This window comes from Bombina bombina, chromosome 11 (genome assembly GCF_027579735.1).
Source record: "Bombina bombina isolate aBomBom1 chromosome 11, aBomBom1.pri, whole genome shotgun sequence".
NCBI classification, from domain to species: domain Eukaryota; kingdom Metazoa; phylum Chordata; class Amphibia; order Anura; family Bombinatoridae; genus Bombina; species Bombina bombina.
In genome coordinates, this window is record NC_069509.1 from 76684894 (window position 1) to 76702852 (window position 17959).

The 17959-nt window shown below is 37.4% G+C and overlaps 1 protein-coding gene across 1 annotated transcript in view; it reads right to left on the reverse strand.

Annotated features, from left to right (window-relative positions):
* Positions 1-17959, reverse strand: part of MYO15A (myosin XVA) — a 628913-nt gene that overhangs the window by 589033 nt on the left and 21921 nt on the right. The window contains 1 exon segment of the mRNA XM_053694925.1: positions 1350-1440. Coding sequence (XP_053550900.1) covers positions 1350-1440 — 91 coding nt within the window.

Consider the following 17959-nt stretch of genomic DNA (forward strand, 5'->3'; position numbering starts at 1 on the left):
TCTTACACAAGATAGGTAAGGCACTCAGAGCCGCAGAAACCGCTGAGGTAAGCCACGCTGCAAAGTCTCCTGGTAAAATTGCTCCCCCAGGTACAGACTGAGTTGAGCCACAGGGCACTGCTTGTTTGACTGCTAGTGACTCAGGGGAAAGTTGAAGCATGTCTAGGGCAACACAGTTCTAGGAGGTAGAAAGCTCTGAGGGGTTAACCTTCTTTATTTTTTGACTGCAAAAAATTGCACAGGAGGAATCACATGAACATCCTCACAATATAGACAATTGTTGAAGCTAACAGATAAATCCATATGGGAGCAAACGATATCCCCACAGACAAAAAAGGATATACCTTTAAATTGAGCCCAATTGAAACCTTTGCCAAGGCTCTTTTAATAATATGAGGAGCTCTAATAAGGAAGATTACTTTTCATATTCCCAGTTACACATTTATATAAAAATGTTGGCATCTCTATTTCCCCAACCGTGGTGCAGCAGACTCAACCCCTCTTGATAAGCACGAACAACGCTGATCGTCGCCCTTCACACTCAAAGGCAATGATGAACGTCGCTCTCTTAATGAACACGCAAATCGCAAATGCAGGACATAAAACTTCCCTGCTTTCCAGTCGGAAAGAGTAAGCCCGCGCCGTGAGCGCAACATTAAAAAAATGCTACACGACCAAGGGAAGTGCGCGAAAAAGTGCTGTGCTGTCCTCACACAGAATATCATCAGAGCCCCCTGTGAAACATAACGCCCTGCTTAGGCACACAATAAAAATAATACACACATCCAATAATGAGACTCTCCCCTGACAGCCACAGTCCCTGAATGCCACAATAATAAATGTAGCCGTTAGACTAAGGTGTTGGAGAGAAAACAGCGACTACCCCGCGACCTCCAACAGCTAACAGCTACCAAGACTCTTACTCAAGAGGATTACATGGACACAGCATTATCCCAATCCTTACTTGCAGGGAAACTACCCATTAAAGGATAAAGTTCTTAATCTTCTTAAGAGCACTATCTTCGCACACCTCTTAGGTATACAAAGGCAAAGATTGACTGGGGATTATGGGAAGAGGGAGGGATACTTTAAGCTTTGCTGGGGTATTCTCTGCCTCTTCCTGGTGGCCAGGAGTTGAATTCCCACTAGTAATTGAATGGAATTGTGGACTCTATGCCATTGAAAAGAAATGTGGGTTATCAGTGGATTTTTAAAAAAGTAATGAAATGGTTTTAAAATTGAAAACCTTGCAAAAATTTGTAACAATTATATAAATCCCCGTCATAGAGGGGGAAGGTTGCACAGTATTTACATAAAAAGATATGACAGCATTATAGCGTATAAGTCACCTGATTTGTCACACCTCGCCTTTGATTTATTGCTACCAGGTATCTCAAGACCAGTTTTGTGGCTTCTGTTTTGCCTGATCCACTTTCACCGCTGATAGAGCAAAAAACACAGAGGATTTTTGAGAAAACACAGTTTATTACAATAAAAGAAGATTTGTACTCCCCCCCCCCCAAAAAAAAACATAATTTATGTAAGAACTTACCTGATAAATTCATTTCTTTCATATTAGCAAGAGTCCATGAGCTAGTGACGTATGGGATATACATTCCTACCAGGAGGGGCAAAGTTTCCCAAACCTCAAAATGCCTATAAATACACCCCTCACCACACCCACAATTCAGTTTAACGAATAGCCAAGAAGTGGGGTGATAAAAAAGTGTGAAAGCATATAAAATAAGGAATTGGAATAATTGTGCTTTATACAAAATCATAACCACCACAAAAAAAGGGCGGGCCTCATGGACTCTTGCTAATATGAAAGAAATGAATTTATCAGGTAAGTTCTTACATAAATTATGTTTTCTTTCATGTAATTAGCAAGAGTCCATGAGCTAGTGACGTATGGGATAATGACTACCCAAGAAGTGGATCTTTCCACACAAGAGTCACTAGAGAGGGAGGGATAAAATAAAGACAGCCAATTCCTGCTGAAAATAATCCACACCCAAAATAAAGTTTAACGAAAAACATAAGCAGAAGATTCAAACTGAAACCGCTGCCTGAAGTACTTTTCTACCAAAAACTGCTTCAGAAGAAGAAAATACATCAAAATGGTAGAATTTAGTAAAAGTATGCAAAGAGGACCAAGTCGCTGCTTTGCAGATCTGGTCAACCAAAGCTTCATTCCTAAACGCCCAGGAAGTAGAAACTGACCTAGTAGAATGAGCTGTAATTCTCTGAGGCGGAGTTTTACCCGACTCAACATAGGCAAGATGAATTAAAGATTTCAACCAAGATGCCAAAGAAATGGCAGAAGCTTTCTGGCCTTTTCTAGAACCGGAAAAGATAACAAATAGACTAGAAGTCTTACGAAAAGATTTCGTAGCTTCAACATAATATTTCAAAGCTCTAACAACATCCAAAGAATGCAACGATTTCTCCTTAGAATTCTTAGGATTAGGACATAATGAAGGAACCACAATTTCTCTACTAATGTTGTTGGAATTCACAACTTTAGGTAAAAATTCAAAAGAAGTTCGCAACACCGCCTTATCCTGATGAAAAATCAGAAAAGGAGACTCACAAGAAAGAGCAGATAATTCAGAAACTCTTCTGGCAGAAGAGATGGCCAAAAGGAACAAAACTTTCCAAGAAAGTAATTTAATGTCCAATGAATGCATAGGTTCAAACGGAGGAGCTTGAAGAGCTCCCAGAACCAAATTCAAACTCCAAGGAGGAGAAATTGACTTAATGACAGGTTTTATACGAACCAAAGCTTGTACAAAACAATGAATATCAGGAAGAATAGCAATCTTTCTGTGAAAAAGAACAGAAAGAGCAGAGATTTGTCCTTTCAAAGAACTTGCGGACAAACCTTTATCTAAACCATCCTGAAGGAACTGTAAAATTCTCGGTATTCTAAAAGAATGCCAGGAAAAATGATGAGAAAGACACCAAGAAATATGTCTTCCAGACTCTATAATATATCTCTCGAGATACAGATTTACGAGCCTGTAACATAGTATTAATCACAGAGTCAGAGAAACCTCTTTGACCAAGAATCAAGCGTTCAATCTCCATACCTTTAAATTTAAGGATTTCAGATCCTGATGGAAAAAAGGACCTTGTGACAGAAGGTCTGGTCTTAACGGAAGAGTCCACGGTTGGCAAGAGGCCATCCGGACAAGATCCGCATACCAAAACCTGTGAGGCCATGCCGGAGCTACCAGCAGAACAAACGAGCATTCCTTCAGAATCTTGGAGATTACTCTTGGAAGAAGAACTAGAGGCGGAAAGATATAGGCAGGATGATACTTCCAAGGAAGTGATAATGCATCCACTGCCTCCGCCTGAGGATCCCGGGATCTGGACAGATACCTGGGAAGTTTCTTGTTTAGATGGGACGCCATCAGATCTATTTCTGGAAGTTCCCACATTTGAACAATCTGAAGAAATACCTCTGGGTGAAGAGACCATTCGCCCGGATGCAACGTTTGGCGACTGAGATAATCCGCTTCCCAATTGTCTATACCTGGGATATGAACCGCAGAGATTAGACAGGAGCTGGATTCCGCCCAAACCAAAATTCGAGATACTTCTTTCATAGCCAGAGGACTGTGAGTCCCTCCTTGATGATTGATGTATGCCACAGTTGTGACATTGTCTGTCTGAAAACAAATGAACGATTCTCTCTTCAGAAGAGGCCAAAACTGAAGAGCTCTGAAAATTGCACGGAGTTCCAAAATATTGATCGGTAATCTCACCTCCTGAGATTCCCAAACTCTTTGTGCCGTCAGAGATCCCCACACAGCTCCCCAACCTGTGAGACTTGCATCTGTTGAAATTACAGTCCAGGTCGGAAGCACAAAAGAAGCCCCCTGAATTAAACGATGGTGATCTGTCCACCATGTTAGAGAGTGTCGAACAATCGGTTTTAAAGATATTAATTGAGATATCTTCGTGTAATCCTTGCACCATTGCTTCAGCATACAGAGCTGAAGAGGTCGCATGTGAAAACGAGCAAAGGGGATCGCGTCCGATGCAGCAGTCATAAGACCTAGAATTTCCATGCATAAGGCTACCGAAGGGAATGATTGTGACTGAAGGTTTCGACAAGCTGTAATCAACTTTAGACGTCTCTTGTCTGTTAAAGACAGAGTCATGGACACTGAATCCATCTGGAAACCCAGAAAGGTTACCCTTGTCTGAGGAATCAAAGAACTTTTTGGTAAATTGATCCTCCAACCATGATCTTGAAGAAACAACACAAGTCGATTCGTATGAGATTCTGCTAAATGTAAAGACTGAGCAAGTACCAAGATATCGTCCAAATAAGGAAATACCACAATACCCTGTTCTCTGATTACAGACAGCAGGGCACCGAGAACCTTTGTAAAAATTCTTGGAGCTGTAGCTAGGCCAAACGGCAGAGCCACAAACTGGTAATGCTTGTCCAGAAACGAGAATCTCAGAAACTGATAATGATCTGGATGAATCGGAATATGCAGATATGCATCCTGTAAATCTATTGTGGACATATAATTCCCTTGCTGAACAAAAGGTAAGATAGTCCTTACAGTTACCATCTTGAACGTTGGTATCCTTACATAACGATTCAATATTTTTAGATCCAGAACTGGTCTGAAAGAATTCTCCTTCTTTGGTACAATGAAGAGATTTGAATAAAACCCCATCCCCTGTTCCGGAACTGGAACTGGCATAATTACTCCAGTCAACTCTAGATCTGAAACACATTTCAGAAATGCTTGAGCTTTTACTGGATTTACTGGGACACGGGAAAGAAAAAATCTCTTTGCAGGAGGTCTCAACTTGAAACCAATTCTGTACCCTTCTGAAACAATGCTCTGAATCCAAAGATTGTGAACAGAATTGATCCAAATTTCCTTGAAAAAACGTAACCTGCCCCCTACCAGCTGAGCTGGAATGAGGGCCGCACCTTCATGTGGACTTAGAAGCAGGCTTTGCCTTTCTAGCTGGCTTGGATTTATTCCAAACTGGAGATGGTCTCCAAACTGAAACTGCTCCTGAGGATGAAGGATCAGGCTTTTGTTCTTTGTTGAAACGAAAGGAACGAAAACGATTATTAGCCCTGTTTTTACCTTTAGATTTTTTATCCTGTGGTAAAAAAGTTCCTTTCCCACCAGTAACAGTTGAAATAATGGAATCCAACTGAGAACCAAATAATTTGTTACCCTGGAAAGAAATGGAAAGTAAAGTTGATTTAGAAGCCATATCAGCATTCCAAGTTTTAAGCCATAAAGCTCTTCTAGCTAAAATAGCTAGAGACATAAACCTGACATCAACTCTGATAATATCAAAAATGGCATCACAGATAAAATTATTAGCATGTTGAAGAAGAATAATAATATCATGAGAATCACGATGTGTTACTTGTTGCGCTAAAGTTTCCAACCAAAAAGTTGAAGCTGCAGCAACATCAGCCAGAGATATAGCAGGTCTAAGAAGATTACCTGAACACAGATAAGCTTTTCTTAGAAAGGACTCAATTTTCCTATCTAGAGGATCCTTAAACGAAGTACCATCTGACGTAGGAATAGTAGTACGTTTAGCAAGGGTAGAAATAGCCCCATCAACTTTAGGGATCTTGTCCCAAAATTCTAGTCTGTCAGACGGCACAGGATATAATTGCTTAAAACGTTTAGAAGGAGTAAATGAATTACCCAAATTATCCCATTCTTTGGAAATTACTGCAGAAATAGCATCAGGGACAGGAAAAACTTCTGGAATAACTACAGGAGATTTAAAAACCTTATTTAAACGTTTAGATTTAGTATCAAGAGGACCAGAATCCTCTATTTCTAAAGCAATTAGGACTTCTTTAAGTAAAGAACGAATAAATTCCATTTTAAATAAATATGAAGATTTATCAGCATCAACCTCTGAGACAGAATCCTCTGAACCAGAGGAATCATCAGAATCAGAATGATGATGTTCAGTTAAAAATTCATCTGTAGGGAGAGAAGTTTTAAAAGATTTTTTACGTTTACTAGAAGGAGAAATAACAGACATAGCCTTCTTTATGGATTCAGAAACAAAATCTCTTATATTATCAGGAACATTCTGCACCTTAGATGTTGAAGGAACTGCAACAGGCAATGGTACTTTACTAAAGGAAATATTATCTGCTTTAACAAGTTTGTCATGACAATCAATACAAACAACAGCTGGAGAAATAGCTACCAAAAGTTTACAGCAGATACACTTAGCTTTGGTAGATTCAGCACTTGACAGCGATTTTCCTGTAGTATCTTCTGACTCAGATGCAACGTGAGACATCTTGCAATATGTAAGAGAAAAAACAACATATATATAAAGCAAAATTGATCAAATTCCTTAAATGACAGTTTCAGGAATGGGAAAAAATGCCAAAGAACAAGCTTCTAGCAACCAGAAGCAATAAAAAATTAGACTTAAATAATGTGGAGACAAAAGTGACGCCCATATTTTTTCGCGCCAAATAAGACGCCCACATTATTTGGCGCCTAAATGCTTTTTGGCGCCAAAAATGACGCCACATCCGGAACGCCGACATTTTTGGCGCAAAATAACGTCAAAAAATGACGCAACTTCCGGCGACACGTATGACGCCGGAAACGGAAATAGAATTTTTGCGCCAAAAAAGTCCGCGCCAAGAATGACGCAATAAAATGAAGCATTTTCAGCCCCCGCGAGCCTAACAGCCCACAGGGAAAAAGTCAAATTTTAAGGTAAGAAAAATGTTAAAATGCATTATCCCAAATATGAAACTGACTGTCTGAAAATAAGGAAAGTTGAACATTCTGAGTCAAGGCAAATAAATGTTTGAATACATATATTTAGAACTTTATAAACAAAGTGCCCAACCATAGCTAGGAGTGTCACAGAAAATAAGACTTACTTACCCCAGGACACTCATCTACATATAGTAGATAGCCAAACCAGTACTGAAACGAGAATCAGCAGAGGTAATGGTATATATAAGAGTATATCGTCGATCTGAAAAGGGAGGTAAGAGATGAATCTCTACGACCGATAACAGAGAACCTATGAAATAGACCCCTTAGAAGGAGATCACTGCATTCAAATAGGCAATACTCCTCACATCCCTCTGACATTCACTGCACGCTGAGAGGAAAACCGGGCTCCAACTTGCTGCGGAGCGCATATCAAAGTAGAATCTAGCACAAACTTACTTCACCACCTCCATCGGAGGCAAAGTTTGTAAAACTGAATTGTGGGTGTGGTGAGGGGTGTATTTATAGGCATTTTGAGGTTTGGGAAACTTTGCCCCTCCTGGTAGGAATGTATATCCCATACGTCACTAGCTCATGGACTCTTGCTAATTACATGAAAGAAATAATAATAATTTCTTCATAGTCAAAGTAATGAGGTGTTCATGATAGTTAGTGCTTAACTTCCCACAAGGAGTGCAAAAATACAAGTCGCATCATGAAGTGTTATCATCGCTGGTGCACGATCAATATCGCTTGCGTTTATGAGCTGGTATTACAAGTCAATAGCTTATATTTATCATGTAAGTGTTAGTATGTTCTATGGCATAGAATCTATGCTACAGTAATCATATTCGGTAGTGAAGAAGCGTAAAGCTATTTAAGCCCCCTGATTACCCTCAGGTGATAGATTTCTGTTAGGGTTTGTAGTTAACGTATTCATGTCAGATAGCGCATTGCTCAAAACTTCTGTCTGGGTAGTAGAGGTTTTTTATTATTTATTTCTTTGCTATTTCATTGTAAATATTATATTTCATATACTCACCCTTATCATATACCTTATTCCTATTCTCCTTACCCAACACCTCCAACCTTTTTTTTATATCAAACCCGTGTTCCCCATTTATGAAGCCTTATTTAAACCACAATCAATTTATTTCTATAGCATATTAAAGGGACATAAAAACCCAAAATGTTTCTTTAATGCTTCAGACAGAACATACAGTTTTTTTTTTTTTTTAAATCTTTATTTTTCAATCCAACATTATGTAAATCACTTTTTGTAGAAACAGAGAGGAAAAAAAAAACAAAAAATCAAATACATGTTCAATTGCCGAATTAACTCAATATCCTTACTTGTTAATCAATATATCAGCAATATCTCATTATTTCTGTTTCTCTGTTTTCTTTCAACTAATTTCTCTACCTCATGTTGGAACTTTTCTCTTTTTTATATATGTTAGTTTAAACAAGAGAGTAATTTCGCAGGTCTATCTTGCCTTAATTAACAAAAAAACAACATAAAACAATAAACAATAACAATAAACAATAGAAAAAAAAAAAAAAAAAAAAAAAAGTTACATTTCCTTAACATTTTCCTCTCCCCTTCCTCCCCATCCTCTCCCCCCCCCCCCCCCCCCTCTCTACCAATTGTTCAGAATGACTAATTCCGAGTATCTAAATGGATAAATTAGTTGTTCTATTTCACTGGGTGGGAATATCTTAATAAATTTTGACCATTTTTTAAAGAAAGCCAGTATTTCTTGTTCGGAATTTGAATCTGTTGCTAGCTGTTCAATTACATATTGTTTTTTAAGATAATTTTTGACTTCCGTAATTGTTGGGGAGAAACTATTCTTCCATTTTTTGAAAATTAAATTTCTAGCAGCAAGGATAACAAGATTGATTATCTTGATTTCTGATGTGGGTACATTTTTATCTTTCAGGAATATTATATCATTCAGCGTAAATGTAAAGGAAGTTACTCTAAATGCTCTTAGTAACCAATGCTGTAATTTAAACCAGAATTGTTGTGTTTTGGGACATGCCCACATCATATGGATTATATCTGCTGCGATAAGATTACATTTTGGGCATTTGTTAAATTTTTTGTTTTGCCACTTGTACCCTTTTTCTGGAGTATAATGTGTGAAGTATATTAGCTTTATGTGTGACTCTCTCCATGTTTCTGATATAGTTGTACAATAAAGCTGAGATAGTGAGCGTGTTATCAGGGAGCTCTGATTAGTGTTATCTGGTAAATGAGGGGTCCACTTTTGAGTTATATATTCTAGGTTGGCTCCTCCCTTGTGTGAGATCAAGTATTTATACCATGTGGAGATAGATAGGTGTCCTGCTTTGGCTAGAGTTGGCCAATTGTCAAGATTTTCCCAGGACCATTTCCAGGAGAATGTATTAATTAACTGCTGTACGTAATGCCTAGCTTGTAGGTAAGCAAAAAATTCTTGATTTCCTAGTTCAAATTCTAGTTTTAATTCCTCAAATGATTTAATGTTTTTTGCTGTTACATTGACAAGTTGTGATACCAGATACAAACCTTTCCTCTGCCAGTTTTTTAATATGAGGGATTGAGTGCCCTCCTGAAATTCTGGGTTACCTAGAAGAGTTTGAAATCTGGGTATCCTGATGTCTATTTCAACCCGTCTCCCTATTTTTTTCCATGCCTGCATTATTGTATAGATTGATTTGAATTGTTTCACTAGTTTAGGGATCGAATTACATGATAAATGAGTGACTGAAGTGGGAAGAAATGGATAAATTATACTTTGTTCTAACCTGTTGTCTGTATAATAGTCCATTTCTGTGAACCAATCAACCGCTATACGGCCCAAGAAGATTAAATTATATAATTGTAGATCTGGGAAGGCCAGACCAGCAAATTGTTTTGGGAGTGATAATTTTTGGAGAGATATTCTTGGTTTTTTAGATTGCCATATAAATTGACGAGCTGTGGTGTTGAACCTCTTAATGTCATATGATTTCAGAAAAATAGGGAGATTCTGTAATAGGTATAACAATTTGGGCAATAGTATCATCTTAATTAATGCTATACGGCCTGATATAGAGAGTTTTAAGTTTTGCCAGTTTCTCATATATGTAATAATTTGAGAGACCATGGGGGTTATATTCAAGGAATATCATTCCTTAGGATCGGCAGTTATATTAATTCCTAGGTATCTAAAAGAGTTTGTCACTGTTTTAAAGGGTGTATTCAATTGAGACCCCTTTGTTTTTTTTAGCCATAACAGTTCAGATTTTGAGTTATTAATTTTATATCCAGAGAACTTGCTAAATAACTCTATTATTTCTATAAATTTTGGAATATTTAGAGCTGTATTTGATATGTATAAGAGTAGATCATCCGCATAAAGCACCAGTTTCAATTCTCTTTCCTTAATTTTTATGCCCTCAAGTTGTTGCCTAATTTTGAGGGCTAAGGGTTCAATTGCTATATCGAATAATAAAGGCGATAGAGGACAGCCTTGACGGGTACCTCTTTCTATTTTAATTGTATTTGATCTTACTCCATTGACAGATAAGCTAGTAGATGCTTGACAGCACAGTTTTCTGACCAGACTTAAAAAGTTCTTATTAAATCCAAACCTATGTAATGTGTCTAAAAGATAGTCATGCTCAACACTGTCAAACGCTTTTTCCGCATCTATGGCTAACACTGCAGCATCTATTTCCTCTGTTAGGGTGCTATTTTCTGTATTTTTGAAATAGTCAATGGTCAGCAGCAATTGTCTAATTTTTGCCGCTGAACTGCGTTTGGTAAGAAACCCTGCTTGGTCCTTATGAATAATTTCTGCTAAACCTTCTTGAAGTCTTTTTGCTAAGATAATTGAAAAGAGTTTATAATCAGTATTCAAGAGGGCGATTGGCCTGTATGATTCTTTTTTATTTTTGTCCTTCCCTGGTTTCAGTATAAGTATTGATTGTGATGCTGTGAAATTCGGGGGAATCTGGGACTCTGCACTGTAATAGAGATTAAACAATTTTGTTAAGTGTGGGACCAGTGTTGGAGCTAAATTCTTGTAAATTTCGTTTGGGAGAAAATCGGGTCCAGGAGCTTTATCTGACTTTAATGCTTGTATTGCTTGGCTTACTTCTGTTTCTAATATAGGGGAGTTTAATTTAAGGTTAAATTCAGAGCTAATCTTTGGAATATTTAATCCCTCCCAGAATTTATTGCAATCATTGGTTCCTATAGTGTTAGAGGAATAGATTATTTTATAATAATTGTAAAAGGATTCAGAGATTTCTTTAGGTGAAGTGGATAGCTTCTCGCAATCATGTATTGACTCAATTAATAATGATTGTTTGGAGTTCTTTACTAGTTTTGCTAGTAACTTACCAGATTTATTACCATATTTGTATAACCTCGATTGATATCTAAGTTCTGTTTGTGATGTGTGGGATATAAGAAAAGTGTCATATTCATTTTTTGCTTCTATATACTTTTTCCAATTATTATTTGTAGGGGCACTGAGATAATTGTTATACTCATTTTTTACGGTAGATGTTATTTTTCTCTCTCTTTGTTTGTTCTCCTTTTTGGTTCTAGCAGCATAAGCTGTTATTTCTCCTCTCATTACTGCCTTAGCGGTCTCCCAGACTATTGAAAAGTTTTCCACTGATCCTATATTAAACATGAAATATTCCTCCAATTTAATCTTGAGCCAATTTATAAAATGAAGATTCTTATTCAAATACTTTGGATAAAAAAAACCTATCTTTTGATCTCGACCTTTTATTTTAGGAATATCAATCATTATGGGGGCATGGTCAGAGATACAAATCTCAGATATTAGTGCTTTTACCCCTAGTTTAAACAAACTATCACTAATCAAGAAAAAATCAATCCTAGATAATGATTTAAACACTTTGGAGTAACATGTATATCCTCTGGTACTCGGGTTCTGGGATCTCCAGATATCTTTAATTGCAAGGTTTAGACAAATGGAGTTAAATATTTTTGTTTCTAGATTATCTTTTTTTGTTTTATTTTGTTGGGTACCCCGTCTTAGTCTATCTATGGAATGTTGAGGTGCTATATTAAAATCCCCGGCTAAGATCAGGTGTCCTTCTGACACCTGCAAGATTATAGTTTGGAGAGAATCCCAGAATTTTAATTCAATTATGTTTGGTGCATATATATTGCATATAGTGTATATCATGTTGTCTGTCTTTATTTTAAGAATTAAGTATCTACTTTCTGGGTCTACTATAGTTAGTAATTTTTCATATATTAACTCTTTCCCCAGAAGAATTGCTATTCCGTTTTTCCTGTTCAGTGATGGGGCAGAAACAACCTCAGCCACCCATGAATATTTTAATTTTGCGGATTCCTCTGAATTCAGATGCGTCTCCTGTATAAGGCCAATTGTTGTTTTAAGTTTTTTAAGATGTGTTAGTATTGTTTTGCGTTTTATGGGTGAGGTTATGCCTCCTACATTCCACGAAGTGAACCTAATCAATCCATTCATTTTATTTTACTGTTTTATAGAGAAGGGGTGGGAGGACGAAGAAAGGAGGAGAGAGATGGAAGAGAGAGGAAAAAAAAAAAAAAAAAAAAAAACTTGAATTAAATAATCATCCATATTTTGTTTCTCTATTTCTGGGGTATAGGGGAAATGAAGCTTATACAATTTGTTAATCCCCTTTGTTGAAAAAATTCTAGATATATAGTTATTACTCATGGTGCTTTATTATTCTGTAATTCCATGTTCCACAAGTTTCTTCTCTGTCTCTACCGCTGAGTCAAAGAAGAAAGTGTGACCATCGATCAGCACTTTTAGTCTAGCTGGATATATGACCGTGGCCTTCCACCCTGCTTTTATCATCTTTCCACAGACTGGCGAGAGTTCCCTTCGTTTTCTGGAGGTTTCAATAGAGAAATCCTGGAAGAGCAAGATCTTAATATCTTTATAGATAATTGGCTGATTTTTGCGATAATTTTGCAGATATAACTCTTTATCCTGAAAATTCAGGAACCTCGCTATAATTGGTCTTGGTCTTGCAGGGTCCCTCCCATTTTCATTTAATCTCCCCAGTCTGTGTACTCTTTCAATTATGACTGTTGGTTGGGGTGGAGGTATTTTTAGTAATTGGGGTAGGATTAGTTTCATAAGATCTACATCTTGAATGGACTCTGGAAAACCAATAACTCTTAAGTTATTTCGTCTAGACCTGTTTTCGATATCATCTAGCTTAGCTTTAATTTTAATTATTTCATCCTGATTACTTTCAAATTTTGGTATGTATGCATTTGTTACGTCTTCCAAATCAGAGATTCTCTGTTCGGCTTCCACAAGTCTGTTAGAGAACTGTCTTACTTCTGTTGTCAGTGATAGAATGTCTTGTTTAATCTCTATTTTTAATGAGTCAAATTTAGGGGTTATGGCTTCTAGTATATTAGTCACTAATAGTTGCATTTCTTGTGCTGTCTTCTGATTTTGAGCCTTAGTACCTGAGTGTTCAGGATGTATTTCTACTGAGGTCTCAGTGATATTTTTATTTCTACGGTCCCTTTGTTTTGCCATGTCTAGATTGGGTCTGTTTGTGACTGTAGGTGAAGTAATGAATTTATCCATATACGTGATGGGATATATCCTATAATTCAGGATAGTTGTTAATATTAAATGTGCTTTCCCTTCTTGCCTCCCTTTCTCTCTCTCCCCTCTCCTCTCTCTCCTCCTCTCTCTTCAGGAGGAGAGGGTCTTTATTTGTGAAAAACAAAAACAAAAAGTGTAGCGAGGAAAAAAAAAAAAAAAAGTGAATATGTGAAAAAAAAAAAAAAAAAAAAAAAAAAAGTAAAGTGTCACACACTTTAGAGTGCTAATTAGTGTTTTTATGTGATAGAAGACTGGACAATGGCAATAATTTAGGCCCCAGTTATATTTGTTCTTTAGCTCCTGTTAGAATGATAATTATAGTAACTTTAGTAACTCTCAAATTATTGCGCTTGTAAATTATCAATCCTAATAGTATTCTATGCCTTGTTTCGGCAGTCTTAACCAAATATTAAAAGTTTCAGGTCTAGTAATTATACTTTAGGGGTTATTTACACTTCTTTCTTAGTCAGAAAAAGAAAAATAGCAATGAAGTTTTAAATTATTTATATATTGCTATATGTACCTATAATTTAATTATTTTTCTTCCCTCCTCTCTCCTCCCTCTCTCTCCCCACTTTCTGAGCTGGGGATAACGTTATGAATTGCTGGTTTCTTCTCTATTCAATACAGTTATGCGTTTTCTAATTCAATATATTTTTTATATTAATAGAGCTTGGTACTTCATTATTATTCACTTATTGTTGACCAATTTGCCAGACCTATGTTAACAATACTTATTCCAGCCCACTGAATTAAATATATGTTTTAACGACAACAGATCACCAGAGTGTGCTTCTCTTCCCCCTTCCTCCCCCTCCCTCTCTCTCTCCTCTCCCTCCTCCCTCTTCTGTTGTAGTAAAAATTAAAAAAACTTCTCAGGTTTCATAGGGAGGAAAAAACAAAAAAAAAAAGAAAAACAGAGAAGAGAGAAATACACGCAATGCTAATGTTAAATAACAAGTAACAAGTAACTTCTAGTTTAAGCCAAGTTCTGTGGCTACATGTATATATAGTCCATTTATATTCATGTTTAGTTTTGTTTCCCTGTACACTTTTTTATAAACGTTCAAGCTCCTCCAGTTCACAGTTGTGGGTTTTGAGTTTTTTACTCCTTGTTAGGGAACGATGAATTAATCTTCAATGCCTGAAGTTAACAACAATTTAAGGAGCAGACCCCGTTGTATGTTAATGATTATAAGTGTAACATGCAGTCCAATGTTTTCTTTTCCCTTTTTTCCTTCCCCGCTCTTATTTAAAAAGAGAAAAAAACAACAAAAGCAACAAAAGAAAAAAAACATGACAAGCAATCCACTGTTGCCTACCACTCACCCCTCCAGCAGATTTACCTCGTCCCGACTTTGAATCTGTCCATAGAACAACCTGTTGGGTGCAAAGTTACTTCAAGCTGCTGATGTGGATCTTTCAAAATAGTTTCCACGGTTGGTCCGTCTTGAGCTTGTATCCGTCTGTAGGTGTACAGCCCTTCTCACTTCCCATTCAGTAAGGGGCCGATAACAGGAGAATAGCCCCGCTGCAGCAAATCCCCTAGAACAAGGAGGTCTGCCGGCTCCCCGCGCGCAGCACCGGTGGGCGGGGAGAGCAACCGGCGGTCAGCGCTCCAAACACAGGGACTCAAGCTCTAGGGAGGAATGTACCCAAGCAGCCTTGCTCCAGCGCGCGTCTCCTCTGCACCGGATCTACAACCGGAAATTGTCAGCTGGAGGACCAGGTCTCCACAACCGGGACACACGATCTGCGTAGTCTCGATCTCCCACACGCAGCACCGGTGGGTGGGAGGGACAGACAGACCGATGGGTTCCCCAACAGGTTTTGACCTCTCACAGGACACACGCCTTGGCAAGTAGTTTTGTATAAGTTAACTGCCGATGTTGGGGTGAGTGGGGGCTATTTTACAAGTTCCGGCATTACTTTCTTGTGAGCCAGTCAAGCTATTCTCCCCTCTCACTTTAGAGGGTGAGAGGGGGAGGTTGTCTTAGGATGGATGTTTTACCCTTTATGGAGCTTACTTGTACAACCACCTAAATTTCAGCTCCGGGTAAGAAAGTTCTTTATAGCGTAGTTGACCAAAAACACGCTAATGGAGGATACACCAGAGAATTTTCAATAGCTGGCTGCAGAGTTTTACCAGAAGAGAGCTTTCCCTCTCTCCTAGTACACTGTAGGTTTACTGGCGCGAATCAACCGCCTCTAGACCAGCTGCAGGGGATCAGAGCCTGCTCTATGCACTTGCTCCTCCTCTTCCTCCAGAACATACAGTTTTAAACAGCTTTCCATTTCCTTTTTATAATAACATTTTCTTCATTTTCTTGTTATCCTTTGTTGAAAAGCAGGAAGGTAAGTTCAGAAATGTGCACATGGCTGCAAAACTATATGGCAGCACTATTTTCTGTCATGTAGTGCTTTCAGACACGTGCACGCTATCTATCTAGATATCTCTTTAACAAACTATAATATGAGAATTAAGTTAATTTGATAATAGAAGTAACTTAGAAACTTTTTTTTAAATTGTATTCTCTATCTGAATCATGAAATAAAAAATGTGGGTTTCATGCCCCTTTAAGGTAAATTTAAAGGGCCATTATAGTCCAAAATAATTGCTCTAATCAGATAGAGCATGTCATTTTAATACTATCGACCATAGGCAACCGTTTTTTTAATTCCTGCAAAAGAGTTAAACAACCAATAAAATATTCTCAGGACATTTTAACGTGTCTGATTACATATATGGTGCACGCTATACTTTCAATGACAAGAGCACTCTCATTCCTCAAAGGGGTTAAACACACAGTAGAAATACAGCTAGGGACTTGCAGAGCACTGCTGGTCCGGAGCCGAAAACATTGCTTATCCAATCAGCCGCACTAGTTCCACATCTAAGTGGTGAGACTAGTGCTGCGGATTTTATCAGTTGCATTTTCTGCTCAGGACCAGCAGTGCTCTGCAAGTCCCTAGTGGTATTTCTAGTGTGTGTTTAACCCCTTTGAGGAATGAGAGTGCTCGTGCCATTGAAAGTATAGCGTGCACCATATATGTAATCAGGCACGTTAAAATGCTTTGGTTAAGCAACTTAACCAACAACATGAAATACCAAATTGAGCTTTTTTTTAGTGTGCAGGGCACATTATCAACTGCGTTCAACTTGTAATACAGCCAGGAATGAAGAATAAAATGTCATTCATGCATATGCATTTTCTTAGCACAACTAAGGTTTGGTAGGATTTATGTTCCTTGTCTCCTTTGCACTCTGATCTAAGGAATCACTGTGTAATATGTGGGATACATTTCACCATATATGAAGGGACATGGAAGTCAAACCTATAATTTCTTGATTCAGACAGACCAAACAATCGGCTAGATTATGAGTTGTGCGTTATGAGTGAAAAAGCAGCGTTATGGATCTTTTTCACTACTGCTGGTATTACAGGTGTTGTAGGTATAGGTGTACCGCACACTTTTTTAGCCGTAAGGCAACGTAACTACCGCACCTTTCAAAAAATCCTTTTTCAATGGGACTTCCATAGCGCCGGCATTACGAGTTTGCCTGTCCGGCCAAAAAGTGAGCGGTACAGCCCATAACTACAAGATCTGTACCGCCACCTGAAAGTCAGTAGTTATGGGTTTTATACTACAAAGCTGTAACATAAAACTCATAACTAAAGTGTTACAAAGTACACTAACACCAATAAACTACCTATTAACCCCTAAACCGAGGCCCTCCCGCATCACAAACACTAAAATAAAATTATTAACCCCTAATCTGCCGCTCCGGACATTGCCACCACTATAATAAACATATTAACCCCTAAACCGCCGTACTCCCACATTGCAAACACTAGTTAAATATTATTAACCCCTAATCTGCTGCCCCAATGTCGTCGCCACCTACATACACTTATTAACCCCTAATCTGCTGTCCCTAACATCTCCGCAACCTACATTACTGTTATTAACCCCTAATCTGCTGCCCCCAATGTCGCTACCACTATACTAAAGTTATTAACCCCTAAACCTAACCCTAACGTAACGCTAACCCTAACACCCACTAACTTTAACCTAATTAAAATAATTCCAAATAAAAATTACAATGAATACCTAAATTATTCCTATTTAAAACTAAATGCATACTTACCTGTAAAATAAAACCTAAGCTAGCTACAATATAACTAATAGTTATATTGTATCTAGCTTATGTTTTATTTTTATTTCACGGGTAAATTTGTATTTATTTTAACTAGGTTGATTAGTTAGTAAATAGTTATTAACTATTTACTAGCTACCTAGTTAAAATAAATACAAAGTTACCTGTAAAATAAAACCTTACCTAAGTTACACTAACACCTAACATTACACTAAAATTAAATAAATTAAATTAAAAAAATACATTTATCTAAATTACAAAAAATAAACACTAAATTACACAAAATAAAAAAAGAAATTATCAAAAATAAAAACGAATTACTCCTAATCTAATAAGAAATTATCAAAATAAAAAAGCTCCCCAAAATAATAAAACCCCTAGCCTACACTAAACTGCCAATA